We start from the raw sequence: 18,993 nt of genomic DNA on the forward strand, positions 1-18,993 counted from the left end.
TACAAAGTATATCTTGTGAAAAGGCAGTCTGGTGTGGCTTAAAACTCCAGCATTGATAGGGTGGGCTGCAAAGTGGGTGTGTGGGACCAGCACTGTGACACATCAGGTCCAGGCTCCACCTGCAACTTCAGCATCCCCTATAAACACCTGTTGGAGTCCCGATTCCTCCTCTTCCTATCCAGCTCCGTGCTAATGCAACCAGGAAGGCAGTGAAGATGGACCAAGTGCTTGGGCCTTTGCCTGGCTTTGGCGTGGCCTGGCCCAGCCTCGATCACTGTGACTAGTTGGGAACTGAACCAGGGGAAGTAATATCTCTTTCTCCATCTCTGTAATTCTGCCTTTCAAATAAAGAAATAAACCTTAAAGAAAAAAAAAAGTTTGTGTGTGGGGTGTTCTTACTACCTTCTACATGTCACGGCTGTGCAGTTTTTACAGTGGCCACTAGAGGGAAGCAGGGACTTACATACAGGAAGTGACTTTGCCACAGAAGTCCCAGCTCCGAGCTCCCTAGCCTGTGAGGCAGCATTAATACCCCCAACACCCTCAGCACCAGGCGACCCCCGTGTGCTCCCAGATTGTTTCCAGAAGCTGAGTGTTGAGGTCACTGCCACGGCTCTGGTCGGCCATGCAGAGTTGACCGGGAGTAATTGCGGCGGAGCTGATTTCCCAAGGCACCTTTGAAAGGTCTCCCACCTTGCCTGAAAACTCCACAGACAGAAAGCAAAACACAATTCCGTGATTGGATCCTGCAGCTCCCAAGGTGTAGCCACCAGCTCTGAATACCACTGAGAAAATGAGACCTTGGAAAGGCTGTGTTTAGAAGGGAGCAGAAAGGGGAGAAGGTTTTGCTGAGGGTGGGGTGAGGATGATGGGCAGCCTTGAACCGCTGCCATGGAGACCCAGGTTGCATGAGGCACGGTACTGATGCTGTGTGCTCTTCCACAACCGGCTACAGAGAAAGAGTAAGTAACCTGCCTGGCGGCGTGGATGTGAACCCAGGCTTGAAGCCAGATGTGGGCTTGGCGAAGACCCAGTAGGTCACCAGCCTCAGGTAGTTCCTGAGCAGCAGACGGTGGTAATTGTTTCTCCTCCTGGAGAAACTTGTTGCACTCCAAGAGAATTTGCAGCAGTGGTGATGGCCCAGGGGGTGGCTTCCCCCGCCATGCCCTCAGGGAACTTGCAAGGCTCTGTGCGAAGATGGCTGTTTTCCTAGAGACTCTATTGGCGGGACAGGTGGGCAGAGGCCAGTGAGGGAGGTGGCACATTGGCATCCCATGATGATGTTTGTTTGCAGCCCGGCTGGAATGTGGAGCCAGGGACCAGAGCAGAATGCAGGTCCAGTAACTCTTTTACCTTCTGTGGCCACACCTAGCGGCAAGGGATGACAGATAGTGGGCTTTGAACACACACTCACAGGCCCAGCTCAAAATCAGAGTCTGTAGCTGAAGAGGGAGACAACATGCTTTTAAGCATTCCAATTGTGACGGCAGGCACAGGCAAGCTGCGAGCCTAGAGTTCAGCCAGGCTGCTGGGCTGTGGGAAGCCTGGAGCTTGGCCAGGCTTTTGGGCTGTAGAACTTGGGCAGGTGGGGCCGCATGACAGTGGTGTGTGTGTGTGTGTGTGTGTGTGTGTGTGCATACCTGTAGGATCTGGCAATAGGGCCCAATAGTTCTGGAGGAGTGGCTGCTGAAGCATCAGTGGGTGTTCCATAATGTGGCATCGGCCCAGGCAGAAGTATGACAGTGAGAAGGCAGGGTTGCCTGTCAAGGGCAGGCGCCGATCCAGAGCCCTGCAGCAGCCGCTCGGTGCTGGCAGAGTGGCCTCCAGATATCAAAGCCAAGGACAAGCATTGTCTTCTCAGGAGCAGCCAAGCGGCCCACAAGAGCTGCCTTTTATCTTCTCTTGAAAGGAATTTTTGAAAAGATTTACTTTATTTTTATTGCAAAGTCAGATATACAGAGAGGAGGAGAGACAGAAAGGAAAGATCTTCTGTCCAATGATTTACTTCCCAAATGCCTGCAACGGCTGGAGCTGAGCCGATCCGAAGCCAGGAGTCAGGAGTTCTTCTGGATCGCCCACGCAGGTGCAGAGTCCCAAGGCTTTGGGCCGTGTTCGATCCCTTTCCCAGGCCACAAGCAGGGAGCTGGGTGGGAAGTGGACACAAACTGGTACCCATATGGGATGCTGGCCCCAGGAGGATTAGCCTGTTATGCCACCACACTGGCCCTAGGAAGACTTTTTGGATGCACACAGAATCCAAGTAGAGACAGTTGTGTTGATGAGAGGCTTTCCAGGGAGCACGAGAACATTCCAGGAACTGCAGCATCTCAGGGCCCAGTGATTGTGGGTGGGTGTGTGGCTGTGGGGGGCCGGACTGCAGCAAAGGCCATGTTTTTCCTGCAGCATGAACCGTGAGATGCTGACCAGGTTTTGACTGGATGCTGCTTCTGAGGAGGCTATGAGGGAAAGGAACAGCTGGTGTTTACAGCGGGCAGAACAATCAACACCCACTTTCTCGGGGGCAAGACGGCTCCACAGTCCCGGATGAGACTCAGGGAAAGCCCACACTTGTGCTACTAGACGCAGTGAAGGGGACCTACCTGGCAGCCTTTGCTGGTCCTGGGGTGGAGAACAAGAGTCCGGCCATGCCTGCACATCCTGCCCTGGGCTGCTCCGTCTGCTGGCAGAGGATGCAAGGACTTGCCATACCCGGCAGGAGTTGGCACCTGCTGCTTAGGAAATGATGCCAAGTTTCCACTCCCCGCAGCAGCCTGTGCCCTGGGTGCCCACACACGCCACGCCTTCTGCTTCTCTTCCTCTGTGGGCTGAACTCCCAGGGCAAGGGATTCTCTCCCTACTCAGCCGAGTCTGGCTTGCGGCAGGGGCTCCATGTGCATGGTGAATGGCTCGTGATAAGCTGATGACTTCTTGATTTTTCTGGCTGTTGCAGTTTTTAAGATTTATTTATTTGAAAGGCAGAATTACAGATGGCCCCTGAGCCAGGGCTGAGTCCAGGCTGAAGCTGCAAGCCTGGAACTTGGTTTACATCTCCCATGTGGCTGCAGGGGCCCAAGCACTTAGGTCACCTTAGGTTGTTGTCCAACCTGCAGCAGCAAGGCGCTGGATCAGAAGCAGAGCAGCTGTGACATGAACTGGTGCTCCTATGGGATGCTGGCTTTGCAGGTGGTGGATCAGGCTTAACCGGCTGTGTCACCATCCCAGGGTGAACCCATTTAAATGGAGCGAGGGATGGCAATGAGTACACTCACAACAATGTCTGACTACCACTGTGACTGACTTCCGAGTGGCTTTGCTCCCCAAAGGAAGCCTTGTATCCTTACATGGTATCTCCTGTTCCCTCCTCTCCCAGCCCCTGGCGGCGACCATGTGCATCTGTCTGTTCTGCAGACTGAGCAACCGTGGTCTGGCGCCTTGCACTTGCACTTGGGGTCGTGTTTCTGAGCCACTTCCATGCTGCGACACAGTTCCCACTCCAGTCCTTCCTGTAACTTACAGTCCCTTGCTGGTGAGACCTCATTCTTCTCAGAAGCTCATCACTGGAGGGTGTTTCCACCTGTTGGCCATGGTGGACCCCACAGCCAAATATAAACACAGATACAAAGCAGATTTCCAGAAAGATGGAGAGACAAAGAGGATCTTCCTTCTGGTAGTTCCCTCCCCGAATGGCCACATTGACAGGAGCTGAGTCAATCCAAAGCCAGAAGCCGGGAGCAGCTTCCAGGTCTCCCATACAGGTGCAGGCTCCTAAGGCTCTGCTGTTTTCCAAGCCATAAGCAAGGGGTTGGATCAGAAATGGAGCAGCCAGGACAGAAACTGATGCCCATATGAGATGCCAGCACTTGCAGGCAGAGGATTAGCCTGATACACTACCACACCAGCCACTAAAACTCAATCTTAGCATAAAAAATATGATTGCTTAAAATGTGTGAGGCTGGTGCACACACAGACAACCCAGAAGGCTCTGTTGCTTCCCTTCCCATCCTCCAAACTTGTTCTCCTTAGCCGGGAAGCCAGATGCCTCAGCGTTTAATTACACGCTGCCGTCGGAAGCACAGATTGTCAGAGCTGGAGAGGAAGGGCCTTATTATAAATAATAGCAGCAGAACTGACTGAGAGCTCTCTCCATACCAGGCTACTGCCAGGCGTTACCTCACTTAGCCTTCCTGAAAGTTCCGGGAGGCAATTCTTCCATCGTGTCCTGCAGGGAAGGAGACTGATGCCAGAGAGGCCACTGGACATCTGCCCAGCTCTGCAGAGTGGTGTGTAGCAGTGCCCAGAGTAGTTGCAATGCCCAGCTCATGGCTGCCAAGAACCCTGTGACGTCTGGGTCTGCTCTGCCACAGGCCTCACAGCCAGTGATCGCGATGGTGGTGGTACTTGAGGAAAGCTGACACTGACTGCCACCTTGTCCTTCAGGCGGGTAGCAGAGGCCCAGGCATCATCAGTGGCAGGCTGGGCCCAGGCCTTAGCCCTCACGTTCCTGAAGCCCACAGGAGGCATGGGGTAGAGGAAAGCAGGCCACAGCCCATTGGGCCCATGGCCTGGTTTTGTAAATAAAGCTTTGTTGATTGACTTTCTGATTATGAACCCATCAAAGCCCAGAGAGGGTATTTGACTTGTCCGAGGTCACACAGCCAACCAGAGGCAGAGGCAACCACAGATTGCAGATCTCTGAAATCCAGATGTTCTCTGAGATGCAGATCTGAAGGCAGCCAGAGATGGGGCAGAAATCCTGAGTTGAGTGTCCTGGGGGCCTCCTTGGCAGCCTGGGGTTTCTTCTGCCTTGTCCTGCCCCTCCAGGAACAGAGCAGGGGCCGAGCGGGGGTGGGTTCCTTCAGGCAGGCCTTTATTCTGTCCTTCAAACAGGAACATGTCATTAGCTCACACTCCACCTCACGCAATGGGAGCTGGGCAGCAGCAATGCATGTCCATCCCAGGAAGAACCAGCCAAGCAGATGAACAGTGTCCTAGGGCTTGCTTGTATCCACTGTAGAAATCAGCCCGGCTTGAGGGCTTCTGGGCCTCCCTGGAGTGTGCTGTCACTCGGACGCCAGGCCTGGACCCTTCCCTGATCAGACCCCTCTCTCCCTTCAGGGCATTTTACTGACTTAAACTCCTAAAATCTTGCAGGTACAGAGGATGGCTAGCAATCTGGAAAGGGAACTTCCTGCTGCTCCTAGGTGACCCCCAAACAGCTGCAGGGCCCGGGACACTCAGCCCCCCAGAGTGACTCTGCTGTGGGGAGCCAGATTGCCCAGATGGCCCTTGCAGAGCCCCAAGACACAGGCCTGTCAGGAGGGAGAGGTAAAAATAGGCCTGTGTGGGTGGCAGCTGCGCCCAGAGGCGCTGGCTGCCTTGCCTTGGAGCCAGGAAAGGCAGCCTGGCAGGGAGAGGCTTCCTTGGGTGTCTGAGGTTTGCGAGGGTCCTCCCCTAGCAACTAAATATCCCCACCTGCTCACAGACCCCCCTCCTCACACTCCAAGTGCTGTAACAAGGCTGGAGACCGTTGGAAGACAGCCAAGGGTTCATGTCCAGGCTGGGCCCATCTGCAGCTCTGCGATCATGGGCAAGATGTTTCTCTTTCCATTTCCTCAGCTGTCAAATGGAGCCAAGGCTTGCTTTCTGCAAGGCCTCTGCATCTCCCTCTGCACCCCTGCTCTGCTGCACCTCCCTACCCACCAGCAGCTCACCTTTGAGCCTGTTCCCTAGGAGTGGCCACAGAGCCCTGGAGGGGCCCAGTGAGGGGAACTGAGGGTCCCCTCTCTGTAGTCACCCAGGGAGCCTGCTTTCTGGCCCCACTCATGCCTTACACGGCCAACACATTGATCACAGCCGCCAACTGACATACTCTGGGGTGGAGCCACCGGCCAAGCTCCTGGCAACTTCTTGTTCCTGCCTGCTTGATGAGGGGGAATCGGTGACTTCCACAGAGCAGAGCCCCATTTGCCAGGATCAGGGGCACCAGGAGGCCCAAAAGGGAGAAGTAGGAGTGGGGATCCCTGGGCAGGGAGCAGCTGCCTGGGTTCAGGCTGAGCAGGCCTCCCGCTCCTGACTCGAAGACCTTATATGCAGAACACAGTCCAACCACACGACACAGAATTAGAACTCAGACTTGAAGCCTGCCACCAAGCAACAGCTCCTGTGGCCGTCAGCCCCGTGTGGCCAGGGCTTGCTCGGTAACGGACAGCTTCTTGAATCCTGTGCCCACCCCCAGTGGAGCTGCCACAGAAAGCCAACTTGCCCCCTCATCTGCCACACGGAAGCCCCTTCTCTCATCTTCAGCTGGGACACAGAGCCTTCCCTTTTGTCCCTCTGCAAGGGTGGCTGACTGTCTTGCAATAGCAAGTTCTGAATAAATAGCTTTGATCCTCCATTCTCTCTCTCTCTCTCTCTCTCTCTCTCTCTCCCCCTTTCTGTCTTCTTGCTCCCAGGTCACACACAATGCCCTGGTCTCCCACGCGAGCAGAAAGAACAGCTCAGGGATGACGGAGGTCAGGCTGGGTAGGAATCATTGGAGCAGGGCTCTGGGACAGGAGGGATCTGGCTCTGAGCTGTGTGGGTGTGGGAAAGCCAACCAGACACTCTGAGCCAAAGGTGTGTAACAGGGACTTAGTGAAAGGACAGCCTGGGGCGTGCATGTGGTCCAGAGGCCGACTTCACCTTGTCAGACAGAGTGCTTGGCTCAAGGCCTGACTCAGCCGATGTGCACCCTGGGAGACAGCAGGTGGTACTTGCAGTCCTCGGAGCTCTGCCCCGTGGGAAGTGAGGAGACCCCAGCTCTGGGCCCCCACCTGGATGATGTCATTATTTGGGAGAGTGAACCAACAGATGCAAAATCTTTGTCCCTATCTTTCTGCCTTTCAAATACATAAATAAAGACTTAAGAAACAAGCAAAGGCCAACCATCACGCCAGCCTCATCACTGCTGGAGCAGACAAGGCCTCCCTGTTCTCACGGCTCCTACCTCCAGTTTTGCACTAAGCACTTGACCAATCTGCTGGGTGGAGTCAAGGCCATGGGCCCCAAGTGCAGGGTGTATCCAGAGTTCAGGGCTTGGTCTCGGGAGAGGAGAGAGGATGGAGAAACAACATAACCGAGCATAAAGAAATTGGGATGACAAAGCAGAGGTTGATGGCCAGGCTAGACACCTGCTTCTCCTTGCTTCTCCTGGCTCGGAGAGGATGCTGTGCACCATGCCTGGGCCTCTGCTTCTTCATCATCAGGATGAGGATTCTGGCGGGCATCTGGACAACAGGCTGGTTAAGACACCGTGTTGGGGTGCCTGGCGCTGAAGGCACCAGCTTCCTGGGAGACCTTAGGAGGCAGTGGTGATGGTCCAGGTAAACAGACCACCAGCCACCGCTGGAGGGAGACCGCCAGTGAGTTTCTTCTTTGGGCCTGGTTCGGTCACAGCTGTGAGGACATTTAAGCAGTGAATTGGGAGCGTCCCGCCACTTCTCTCTCCTTCACTGCCATCAGCCGACTGCCTGCCCGCTCAACCTTCCCAACAGTCCCAGCTACTGGTCAGTACTATGGTCAGCACGGCGCTCCCTCTAAAGCAGGGAGGGTTTTTGTTTTTAAGATTTATCTTTTTTATTGGAAAGTCAGATATACAGAGAGGAAGATCTTCCATCTGCTGATTCACTCCCCAAGCGGCTCCGACGGCCTGAGCTGAGCTGATCCAAAGCCAGGAGCCAGGAGCTCCCTCCGGGGCTTTTAAAACACACAGGAAAAGCAGGACACCGGCGCTTGTCTGGAGGCCATCTTGCTATAGGATATGTTTTCTAAAGGCAGATTCATTTTTTTTCAATTTCTTAAGAGGCAGACAGAGACAGACAGTTTGAGCGAGCACTTCCAGGTAATGGTTCACACCACAAAACTGGAAACCGTGGAAGCAAGGCTGGGACAGAGCGTGCAAATCTATCCAGACACCAGCAATCCAACTTCTCAAGTATTAATTGCTTCGCCCAGGGTCCGTAGACCCTGCACCTGTGGATTCAGTTGCCGTGCACTTGACTATCACCTGGGAAAGAAGAGAGACCAGCAGAGCAGGCCTGCAGCCAGACGCACCAACAAGTTTGACCCTGCACTCTCGGGGAGTCGCGGCTTGGGTGGGGCGGGCTCCTCGGGCTCATAGCTACTCCTCCCAGGAGCCGAACCGTGATGTCGGGCGCCCTTCCGCAAGCACTTGACCCATCCACCAGAGCGCCCGGGGAAAGAGTCCGAAACCCTGGATGGACACAGCTGCCTGCACCGGCTTCTGGGTTCTCCAAAGCCTTTCTAGCTTCGAACGCTGTGGAGCCTGCGCTCGCGGCGGGATTCCCGCCCCCCATCCGCGCTCCGCACCCGCGGCGCCGCGGGGAGGGCGGGGCGCGCCGTTGCTAAGGGCGGGGCGGCGGACCGGGGCCCCCCAACTCCGCCGCCCGCAGCGACTCGCTCGCTGCGCTCCGGCGGCAGCTCTGCACCGCCTGTTGCTCGCTCCTCCGGGCCGCCGCTTCCCGCCCGCAGCCCCCAGCGGATAGGCGGCCCGAGAGGGCGCCAGAGCCTCCGGCACCTGCCCGCCCTCCTCCTGTCCCCGCCGCCCGAGCCGACCTCGCGACTCACACGGGCATCCCCGAGACTGCGGATCCCAGCGAACCTACGTAGCCCCCTCGCGCCCCGGACCGCAAGCTGAACCCCCAGACTCCGGACGCCGAGCTGCAATGAACGCTACCTTCCTGAACCACAGCGGCTTGGAGGAGGTGGGCGGTGCCGGCGGGGGCGGAGGCGCCGGGGCCGCCCTCGGGAACCGCAGCCACGGACTGGCCACGTGGCTGGGCTGCTGCCCCGGGGGCGCGCCGCTGGCAGCCAGCGACGGGGTGCCCGCGGGGCTGGCGTCGGACGAGCGCAGTCTGTGGGTGTCTCGCGTGGCACAGATCGCCGTGCTCTGCGTGCTGTCGCTCACCGTGCTCTTCGGCGTTTTCTTCCTGGGCTGCAACCTGCTCATCAAGTCCGAAAGCATGATCAACTTTCTGGCGCAGGAGCGCCGACCCTCCAGGGACGTGGGCGCCGCCATCCTGGGGCTGTACTGAGCGCCGGGCCCGGAGAGGAGGCGCAGCAGCGCGCCCAGGACCTTCCGCAGCCGCCTACGGGGAGCGACCGCCTCGGGGCGCGTGGTCCGTCGACACTGCCGCGGGACTCGCAGCGGCGGCGACGCGGGACTGGACTTCCACCTGGGCTCAGTCCAGCGCGCGGGGCGGGGGAGGCTTATTTTATTGCTTGTTTTTGTTTTATACCTTTTTTTTTTTTTTTTTTAAGAAAAAGACATCCAAGGCTGCGTGGGAGTGGATATGGGATACAGTTTGCGGCTGGGGGGCTCTAGCGTGGAAATCAGATGCGTTTGTCGATGGGGGGGCTCGAGTTACAGGCAGGGGAGGGCGAGCTGAAGGATGGAGTCGTGGAGATGTCAGCACGATCGCACCTGGGGGCGAGATCGCCAAATAAAATAGCAGCCATCCGAGAGTCATTCGGAGCTGTGCCGTAGAATGTGTTGGGGTGGGCAGGGGTGGTGAGAGCTGATGGGGAGGGGGCGGAGGTCCTAGGGGGTGATCTAGCCCATGTGTGGCGGGCGTGGCCGCGGAGCTAAGGGATCAGATACAGGAAAGGGGGGGAATTTAGCTCTTGGGAGAGCAGGCAGTCCTGCGGGGGCCGGACAGCAGTGAGAGTAATTAAATCACCGGCAATTTGAGACTATTCTCTGAGACAGGAAAAAAAAGAAAGAAATCTAAGTGTGTCGAGCCCAGAGTGGGGAAAAGCAGTAAAACACATCCCCGAGAATGAGTTGGAAGGACTGGGAGACAAATGGATTGGACTGTGAACCCCAGGGCAGAGAGGGCTTCTACAGCTCCCTCTTTTTCTAAGGGAAACGAAGTACAGCATCCCCCTGCCTTCCCTCAGGTGCCAGGTGGAGATGGGCTTTATCCCTGCTCCCGCAGGTGTCCTGTGCCTGGGGCTGCCCAGAGCCAGCAGTGCCTGCAGGTGCCTCCCAGCCTTGGAAGGAGACCAGCGGTGATCCCTTGGTATGCTCCCTGTCCCAGGAGGGGCTGGCCCTGCCCCCTGCAGATGGCTGAGATTGGGGGTGGGAAGAGCTGCAGATGTGGGGCACTCCAGGGAACAGGCTGGGCCTTTAGCCTCCACACGCCCTAAGCCCCAGGGCCAGCCCCTCCAACTGCCTCCTGCTTGGAGCTCCCAGGAGAAGACACTGGCCAGTTTCTCCCTGTCTCTGTGAAAGAAAAGGAAGATGGCAGAATCCTTCACTGACTTTGGAAAGAGAATCTCATGTCCCAGGCACTAGCTCCACAGGGAGGTGGTGAAAGGCTCCAACACAAGAGTGAGAATTGCCCCTGCCTGTGCCAGGTCCCGGCTCTCCTGCCCAGAACACCCCTCTGCAATCAGTCATTGCCAGGATGTGCCCTGCCCCTGCCCCCAATCCTGCTGCTCAAATCTCAGAACTGAACCAGGGTCTCCCCCAGCTGGACAGGCCAGGCCACTTAAGGCCAAAGGCCAGAGGTTCCTTGTTGGGGGCCGAAGTCCCTGTGCTCTGTGGTTGGCTGTGCCTGGTTGGGGGAGGGCACCCTCTAGGAGTGAAGCAGCCAGGATGGCTGGTTCCCAGCACAGGTGGAGTCTGCAGCCTCAGCTGACCCGGTGACCCCAGGACACAGTGCAGACAGGTGCCAGCAATCATGTAAAACCCCAAACGACCGAAACACAATGCTTCCATGAAAAACCCAGGCTTGGATACTTTCCAGCCTAGCCAGCTTGGGTGAATGCCACGACAACGTTCCACTGATGAAATGAGTCTGCCCCAGAGGAGGGTGATTCAAGAGTCAAATTTCCTGAATTTGCTGGGGCCGGGGGGCGGGGAGCTTTAGTGGGCAGGGCAAGCTGTGCAAAATGTTCTCATCATTAAAAAGAGAAAACGGAGACATGTTTGCACTAATGTGCTTGCTTGAGCTTTCATCCTTGACAAATGTACATATGTGTGCCAGCCCATATCATGGCACCATTCATGGGCATGTGTGCCCATGAATACACGCGGGAAGGTGCAAAGGTAGACTCAAGCTCCAAGAAGAAGACCAGCAAGTGTGAGGGTCTCCTGGAAAGGGATCGGGGTAAGAGGTGACATTTGTGGGGCGCCTCAGCTCTCAGAGGCCTAAAAGGTTTCAGCGTTTGCTGCGCTGCCTTAATGCCAACCTCAGACCTAGTAGGAACACCAAGCTGCATTGGACAAGAGCCATAGAGGCCCTGGGCTCCAGAGGAGAGGTGAGCTGGCACTAGAATGCTGAACCTTGGGCCCAGCGTTGTGGCACAGCTGGCATCTGCAACATTGGCATCCCGAATGATGGTCTGTTGGAGTCCTACTGTCCCATTTCCAATCCAGCTCCCTGCTATTTCACCTGGCAGAGACAACAAAAGATGACCCCAGTACGTGGGTCCTTGCTAGCTGTAAGGGAGACCCAGCTGAGTTCCTGGCTCCTGCTGTCAGCCTGGTTATGCCCCAGTTGTGAGTATTTGGGAGAGTGAGCCAGCAAATGGAGGAACTCTCTCTCCCTCTTCCTCTGTCTCTCTAACACTGCTTTTCAAATAAATACAATTAATCAAAAGCAAACCAAAACAAAAACAAGAATCCTGAGCTTTGGGTCCCTGGGTGGAAGGCGCAGGAGGGCACTTTTTCCAGAAGCCCTTTCTCCCAGGGCTGCAGGAGTGCACCCTCATGGTGGGAGCTGGGAGCAAATCTCAGAGGGCTCTGAGCTCACAAGTGAGAAGCCTGGGATTCCAATCTTTGAAATCTTGGCTGCTCTGCTTCCTGGCTCTGTGCCTTTAAGAAAGTAGCACAACCTCTCTGGCCCTCAGTTTCCTAAGCTACATACTGTGAGCGACAGGCCCCATGGCTCCTGGGAGGTGAGTATCCCAGGCAGTTGGAGCCTGGCAGTGACAGGGACACTGCACTGCAGCCAGTTAGTGTGCTTACCGTGTAGACACTTTCCTAGTAAAATAAGTGATTTGGTTTTCTGAAATGGGCTCCCTGGGCCATAAACAAGTAAATAAGAATAGCAACTTGTGTTTGTAAAGTATTTGGTAGCCTTCCCAGCACATGCATGCTCTGGAAGAAAGCGAAGTTATCAAGCACCTAACATGAAAAGCCCTGAGCTCCCACCCTTCTTCCCATTTTACAGATGAAAGCACTGAGGCTCAGAGAGATTACCCGAAGCCAAGAAGCTCGGATGGACAGATCCAGGGCTCAATGCTGCAGGCAGGACTCCAGCCTTCACTTTGCCCCACTCCCCCTGGGCCTAGCACACTTTGGGGGCATCAGGAGCAGGCTCCTAGTTCCTTGCACATAGCTCAGTTCCATGGACTGTCCCAAGAACCTGCTGTGAATTTGACCTAGGCCAGCGTCTGTGCTAGGCCAGCAGGGGAGGAAGAGGTGGGTGGAGCCAGAGTTTACAGGTGCGAAGTCCCCGCTGGGAGAGTTGCTTCCATACCATGCAACGATGATCTGTGCTGAAGATGGCATTTCTGGAGTTGGATATTCCGTCATCAGCACAGGGTCCTCTGGATAAGGGGTGGCAGGGAGGGCTTACCTCACTACACGTACTCTTGTTGTCCAAGCAAAGTTCACACACAGGGGTCCACAGCCATGGCTGCTGGGAGCCACCTTCCTCCTCCCGCAGCCATGGCTTCTCACAGAGCAGCAGGAGCCCTGCAGGGAGGCCAGGGCTCCAGAGAGAACGAGGCCTGGCATGACCTCCCCCTGCCACCTTGCTGCTCCACTAGGAGGGGCCAGGATGCATGGGCACATGTTTCCGTACACAGACTCCATTTGAAGGACACCAGTGCTTCTCAGTCCATCCCCTGAAGGCAGATCAAGATCATCTCCTGCCCATCAAGCTCACATCCCCCTGAAGGCCAAACCCTAGCTCTGGCCAGGCGGGGTGGGGCTGCAGCCAGAGACCTTGTCCTGAGGTTGCCGCTACTTGCGCCTGCAGCAACAGCTCTGCGGCCCAAACTGGAGACTACGGGACAGGGACGCTCTGGGCTGTGGGCAGGTACAGCACAGTCCCTAGGGAACACTGGACTGCCACAGTTTCCAACCACAGCCAGCTCTCTTAGAATGTCCTCATGTGTGTAGTGATAGGTTCCAGCTCGCACCCTGGGCAGATGGTGGCAGAGCACCTGCTGTGCCTGGATGTACGTATCTCCTCATTGTTGGGTGCTGCGGGGTCTGCTAAGACAAGGGCCATTCTTGTGCTAGCAGTGTAACCATGGAACCCACTGGCTGCATGGACAACTCCTGGTGCCATCCTTGACACTTCAATTGTCTCTTTCCGGGTCACCAGCACCACCATGTGAGACATGGGGTTGGGTGGGCGCTGGAGGTGTACTGTGAGCTAGCCAGTACCTGGGTAGAGGGTCCCAGCCGTGGACTCAGGACCTTGGCAACAATAATCCAGTGGGCAGAGGCTGGGGCTGCTGGCTCCCAGCTGCCCTGGGCCAGCTGTGGGAGGCTGGCAGACACGGACCTTGTCTGGGCTTCAGGGACCCTTTGTGCACCCTAAACCTTCTCGCTTCCCTGCCTCTGGTGCTTCTTGTAGGGTATCTTTCCACTGAGCCCAGCCAGGAGCAACAAAAGGAGGAGGAGGGAAAGAGGAAGGGGAAGAGGAGGCAGAAGAGGAGGGAGAGAGAAGATAGGCTGGAAGGAGGAGGTGAGAGAGAAAGAGTCAGAGGCCTGCAGGAGGCCCAGCCAGGAGCTGCCATCTCCCCGGCAGCACTGGTAGGGAACTGTCTAGCATTGCCTCGGCCAGCACAGGGTCTGACCTCAGAGTTCCTGCAGGCGCACAGAACAAGTGCGCCTGTGGGGGTGGCGTTGTGATCCTTGAGGGAGTTGAGCTCCCCCAGGATGAGAGGCTTCTTGCCCAGGCCGCAGGTGCTGGAGTTGGGCTCAGACGTCTCTGAGCCATGGATGGTGCTGCCCTGGTGTGAGGCGTGTGTCTTGCTCCACACTATGTGAAGCTGATGCTGCCAGGGCCTGACCCCACCCCACTGCCTTCAAGGCTTAGCGCTGACTTCCCTGTACTTGGCATTTCATGTAGCACCCAGCATGATTCAGTGCAGGACACAATCCTGTTTTCAAGAAACTCATGCCTCCTAGTGGTCCAAGCCTTGCAATCAAATGGACCAAGCAGAAAGTGGAGGGATGCTCTCCACATCCAACTGGAAATTCCTTGGAATGATTCCCCTTTGGGAGAACAGTTTCTAAGATGGGCGCTTGGGTCGAGCAATTAAGTCACTGGCTAAGTAGGATATCAGGGTCCTCTATCAGAGTGCCGCGTCCACTCCTCAGCTCTGGCTCCCGTCTGCGGCTGCCTGCTGGTGTAGACTCTGGAAGGTAGCAGTGACAGCTCAAGGCATTGGGTCCCTCTCACCCACGTGAGAGACCTGGATGAAGTTCCCAACTCCTGGCTTCAACCCAGGCTAGCTCCAGCTTTTGGAAGTGTTTGGGGAGTCCACCAACAGATGGAAGATTTCTCTCTTTTTCTCCCTCTCATTCTGTCTCCTTACCTCTCAAATAAATAAATAGAGTTATAAAGAGAATATCTGACATCGGGAGACAGGTGTGCCGCATGCCCCATCTGGTCTCGCAGTCCTTCCTGGTTTATTACTATTATTATTGTTTATTTAATCATGTCTCCAAGGCAGGGACTGCTCAACATTTCCACTCTGCTTAGAACAAGGTGAAGGCCACTCATGTCCCACCACCGCTAAGTAGTCACAGAGTGAGAGCTCCAATCCAAGTTCAAAACAGCTGTGGAGAGGGCATAGCTGGCACATGTCACCCTTTTGGTTGAAAATCTGAAGTGGAACCCTGCCTTGATTTCTCTGTCACTAGTTGAGATGCTAGGGGAACATTTTTGCAGCCACCACTCATTTTCTCTGCTGTGGAATGTGATCCACAAGACTACTTCCCTTTGAGGTGCTAATAGGTGAACTTGTCCCTAAGCCGTGAGATGGTCCTACAGCTACTGGTGCTGAAGAAGAGAACAAGTGAGGAGAGGCTCCACCTGACCATCAGACAGACCGAAGTGGGGCCGGGGACTTGCTGTTTGTAAATGCTGAAGCAGAGGCGGGGAGCTACCTACTTATGGACTACTGATGGACTACCTACTCATGCCAGCCAGCTTTGTGTCATTATTAAGACCAGGACCACTATCAAGGCCAAGACACAGCATTGCTGCAAAACAGAAGGGGTGTCCTTAGGGGACCTGAAGCTAAGATAATTTCCTGGAACATGAATACCAGCTCATGTCACGTTGGCAGGAGTGCCACAGTCCAGACCAGGCGAGACCTGCTGTGAATGATGCTAACAGCTCCAGCGATGCCCAGTCAGGACGGGGTGGATTAGAATGCAGGAGGACAGCCCTGGGGGATTCCAAAGGTGGAGGGCAGAAGGACTGGCTCCTCTGCCCCTGTCTCAGCACCCCTCGCTGGCACCAGTAACCCTGGGGCAGTGCCATGGGTGGACATAGCAAAGGAAAAATCAATTGTGTCTTGAGCCACCAAGGATTAGGAGAGGTTTGCTAATGGTGGTGAGAAGATAGCCTCCCCAAGGTCAGCTGGAAATGGCTTTGCGTGATCCTGGCTGCGAGCTTGGGTAGCAAGAGACCTGCTCTGAAGATGTCTTTTGTATTATTCTGGGACCTACATATGGGCAATCACACATCTACTTCCCAGACTGTGAAAGAACTCCAATGAATTTCCACGGAGATGAGACCTGAGATGCAGTTGCCATGGCAACCAGACTGTTTCTGGAAGCCCACATCACCTTGGCTGTAGGGAGCTCTTGTTACGAGCTTCTAGTCAGAGGCCAAATCACAGACCTTCCCAACAGGGCCGGGTGCTCTTTATGCTTGCCTAATTCTCTTGTTATTGCCAAGGGCAAGAGGACTCTCTGATGCCAGAGACCTTGAGTCAGATGCTAGCTGTGTCATTGCTGATCTGTGGGGCTCAGAATCTCAGGGTCTTGAAGAGGTGTAAGCAGACAGACCTCCAGCGCCTCTCTCGGGCTCCCTGACTACTGTGTGACCATGGATGACTGCTCCTTTCCTGAGCTCTCTCCCATGCAAACCCAGAAGGCTGAGCTAACCACAGGAAAGCTGTGTTTCTCCCAGGATGCTGTCCCCACTGCCCTGTGCAAGGCCAGTGTGCTGTCCGTGGTGCTGAAGTCCCGATTGCTGGACTCCTGAGCTCTGTCCTGTTCTCCACAATTACTGGCTGCTCTCGGCACTCCAGAAGTTGCTGGACTGGCATATCTACTCTTCCTCCTCACATGAGAACTCAGCAATCTGCGGTTGGAGAGAAGACTCCAGAGAGCTTGGAGTTCAGCCCACCCTGGGGCAGAAATCCAGAGAGATGTCCTGGCCTGACCCTGACGTTTGCACTGAGTGCTTTTGACAAAGCATCACTGTGACCCGGGTGTAAGGGAGAGGACGGACCATTATACACTTGACCATTCTCCACCTGTCCCAGCCCTCATTCAGGATTCCCCAGGGGTGGCTCCAGACAGGCAACAAGGCCCACGCCCTCTTCAGGAACATGGGTTCCTTTGTGAGGAACAAGAGCTGGCAGGGAACAGATGTAGCATTTACATTTTCTCCAGCAACAACTGAACCTTGAGAATGATTAGTGCTTCTTATGAAATGTGTCAAAACTATAATAAAATCCCCAACTAGATCATCCGCCTACTGATCTGATTATCCTTCCAGAATCCACTCCCTCGTCGTCAGGAGCACAGGATGAAAACGGACAGAGGGGGAAGCTTGAAAGGCAGTTCACACCAAGAGGGGCTCAGACATCATGATTCACTATGAAATGTCTTCAGTTTTCACCCCTGAACCACCCACATGCCACATGACGTCATGGCTGGGAGTGTGGAGTCCATGACCCAGAAGTCCTTGATTGAGTTAGGGTTAGGCTTCTTACACTGGCATCCCAGATCACAGCACCTGGCTGCTCTGCTTCCAGACCAGCCTCCATCTAATGTGTCAGGGAAGGTAGCAGAAGATGGACCAAATATTTAGATCCCTGCCTCGCCTGTAGGAGATCCAGATGGGGTGCTAGGCTCCTGGTTTTGCCTGGCCCAACCTACGTCATTGTGACCATGTGGGGAGTGAACCAGTGAACAAAATGGTCTCTTTCTTTTCCTCTTCTCTGTCTCACTGTCACTCTGCCTTTGAAATTAGTGAACATGTCTTTTGGAAAAAGTTGTTGATTCAAGCCCTGCTTTTATTTGTTCATCTTTAAAATGGGAGTTAGCTATATATAATTCTAAGTATTGTAGACATGGTTCAGTAACATCATTTATGAACCTAGCCAGCAATCACACAATCCAACATACAAGGAAAGTGATCTTGGAGGTTACCTAGGGCTGCATAACCACTGTCCCCCAAACCTTTTGGTTTAAAAGGATGGTCATTTTTTAAAAGATTTATTCTTATTCTTATTGCAAAATCAGATATACAGAAAGGAGGAGGAGAGACAGAAAGGAAGATCTTCCATCTTATGATTCACTCCCCAAGTGGCTGCAATGGCTGGAGCTGAACCAATCTGAAGCCAAGAGCCTTCTCTGGGTCTCCCACTCAGGTGCAGGGTCCCAAGGCTTTGGGCTGTCCTCAACTGCTTTCCCAGGCCACAAGCAGGGAGCTGGATGGGAAGTGGGGATGCCAGGATTAGAACCGGCGCCCATATGGGAACCTAGCACATTCAGAGCAAGGAGTAGGATGGCCAATTTACTGCCTCTCATGATTCTGGACACAGTGGGAAGATACTTTGCTGCAGGTAATGCTGTTTTGCAACTGTGACAGGCAGGGGGCCTCTGGCTACAGCAGCCATTCCTGGAGCCTTAGCAGGGACAGCTGGAAGGTGGGGCTGGGCTGGCAGCACCTCTTTCCACACACTCTAGTCTGACTGTGGCTTCTTCTCTTTATGGCTTCTCCACACATTCTGGACAGCAGGATACTGTTCATCACAGGGCAAAAGACAGCTCCTCTTTTGGATCTGTCTTTCTTGCCCAAAAGACAAATATGGAAGTTATTGGAACTTCCAAACTGGCTCAGAATCAGTGTATATTCCCTTTGGCCATGTCCTATTTATCAAAATAAGTCATAGGCCAGTTGGGCTGCACGTGGGAGGAAACCTCACAGGGCATAAATAGGAGGTAAGTTCAAGGAGGTGCATCTTGTTAATCAACCACCGCCCTGATCAGAAATACCTTTCTGCTTGGGGATTCCAAGTTTGCTTCACTTCCTTTTCCCTTTTTTAGAAACACTACACTTTGTTGGCTTTTCATGGGGTTAATGAACAAGATTTTTTTTTTTTTTAACATTTATTTGAAAGGTCGGCAGAAGTGGAGAGACCTCCCAACCACTGGGGTTCACGTTCCAAATGGCTTCAATAGCAAGGGCTGGGCCAGGTCAAAACCAGGAGCCAGGAGCTCCACCTGGGTCTCTCATGAAGGTACAGAGGCCCAAGGATTTGGGACAGCTGCTTCTTTTTAGGTGTGTTAGAAGGGAGCTGGGTAAGAAATGGAGTTGCCAGGACTTGAACTGCTGTTTGTTGTAGGATGTCACAGGCAGTGGCTTAACGTGCTGCAGCACAGCAGCCCGGAACAAGTGTTTGCCCACCAAATGAAATCCTTTCAGATCATGTGGTCAGCCCTCTCACTGCCGTCTGCCAGGAGAGGAGTCAGGTTCCATTTCTCCCACATCAATACAGAGTACAGAACGGAACTCTGCTTACGATGTGTTAAATGAAGGTTGTACATTGTATTGAATATGAATATTCTATACTAGCTTTATTCTGTTAATATTTCCTTTGTATATATTTTCTTCAATCTGTTCCATGTATTATATTTTAGGTAGGTAGCATTTAGCTGGA

At 54.5% G+C, this 18,993-nt stretch overlaps 1 protein-coding gene across 1 annotated transcript; it reads left to right on the forward strand.

Annotated features, from left to right (window-relative positions):
* Positions 1-8,395: 8,395 nt before the first annotated feature.
* On the forward strand, positions 8,396-9,403 carry RPRML (reprimo like). Its single transcript, XM_004597288.2, has one exon. It carries the CDS (start codon positions 8,724-8,726, stop codon positions 9,090-9,092), a length of 369 nt encoding a protein of 122 aa, XP_004597345.1. The 5' UTR covers positions 8,396-8,723; the 3' UTR covers positions 9,093-9,403.
* The last annotated feature ends 9,590 nt before the right edge of the window (positions 9,404-18,993 follow it).

This window comes from Ochotona princeps, chromosome 17 (genome assembly GCF_030435755.1).
Source record: "Ochotona princeps isolate mOchPri1 chromosome 17, mOchPri1.hap1, whole genome shotgun sequence".
NCBI classification, from domain to species: domain Eukaryota; kingdom Metazoa; phylum Chordata; class Mammalia; order Lagomorpha; family Ochotonidae; genus Ochotona; species Ochotona princeps.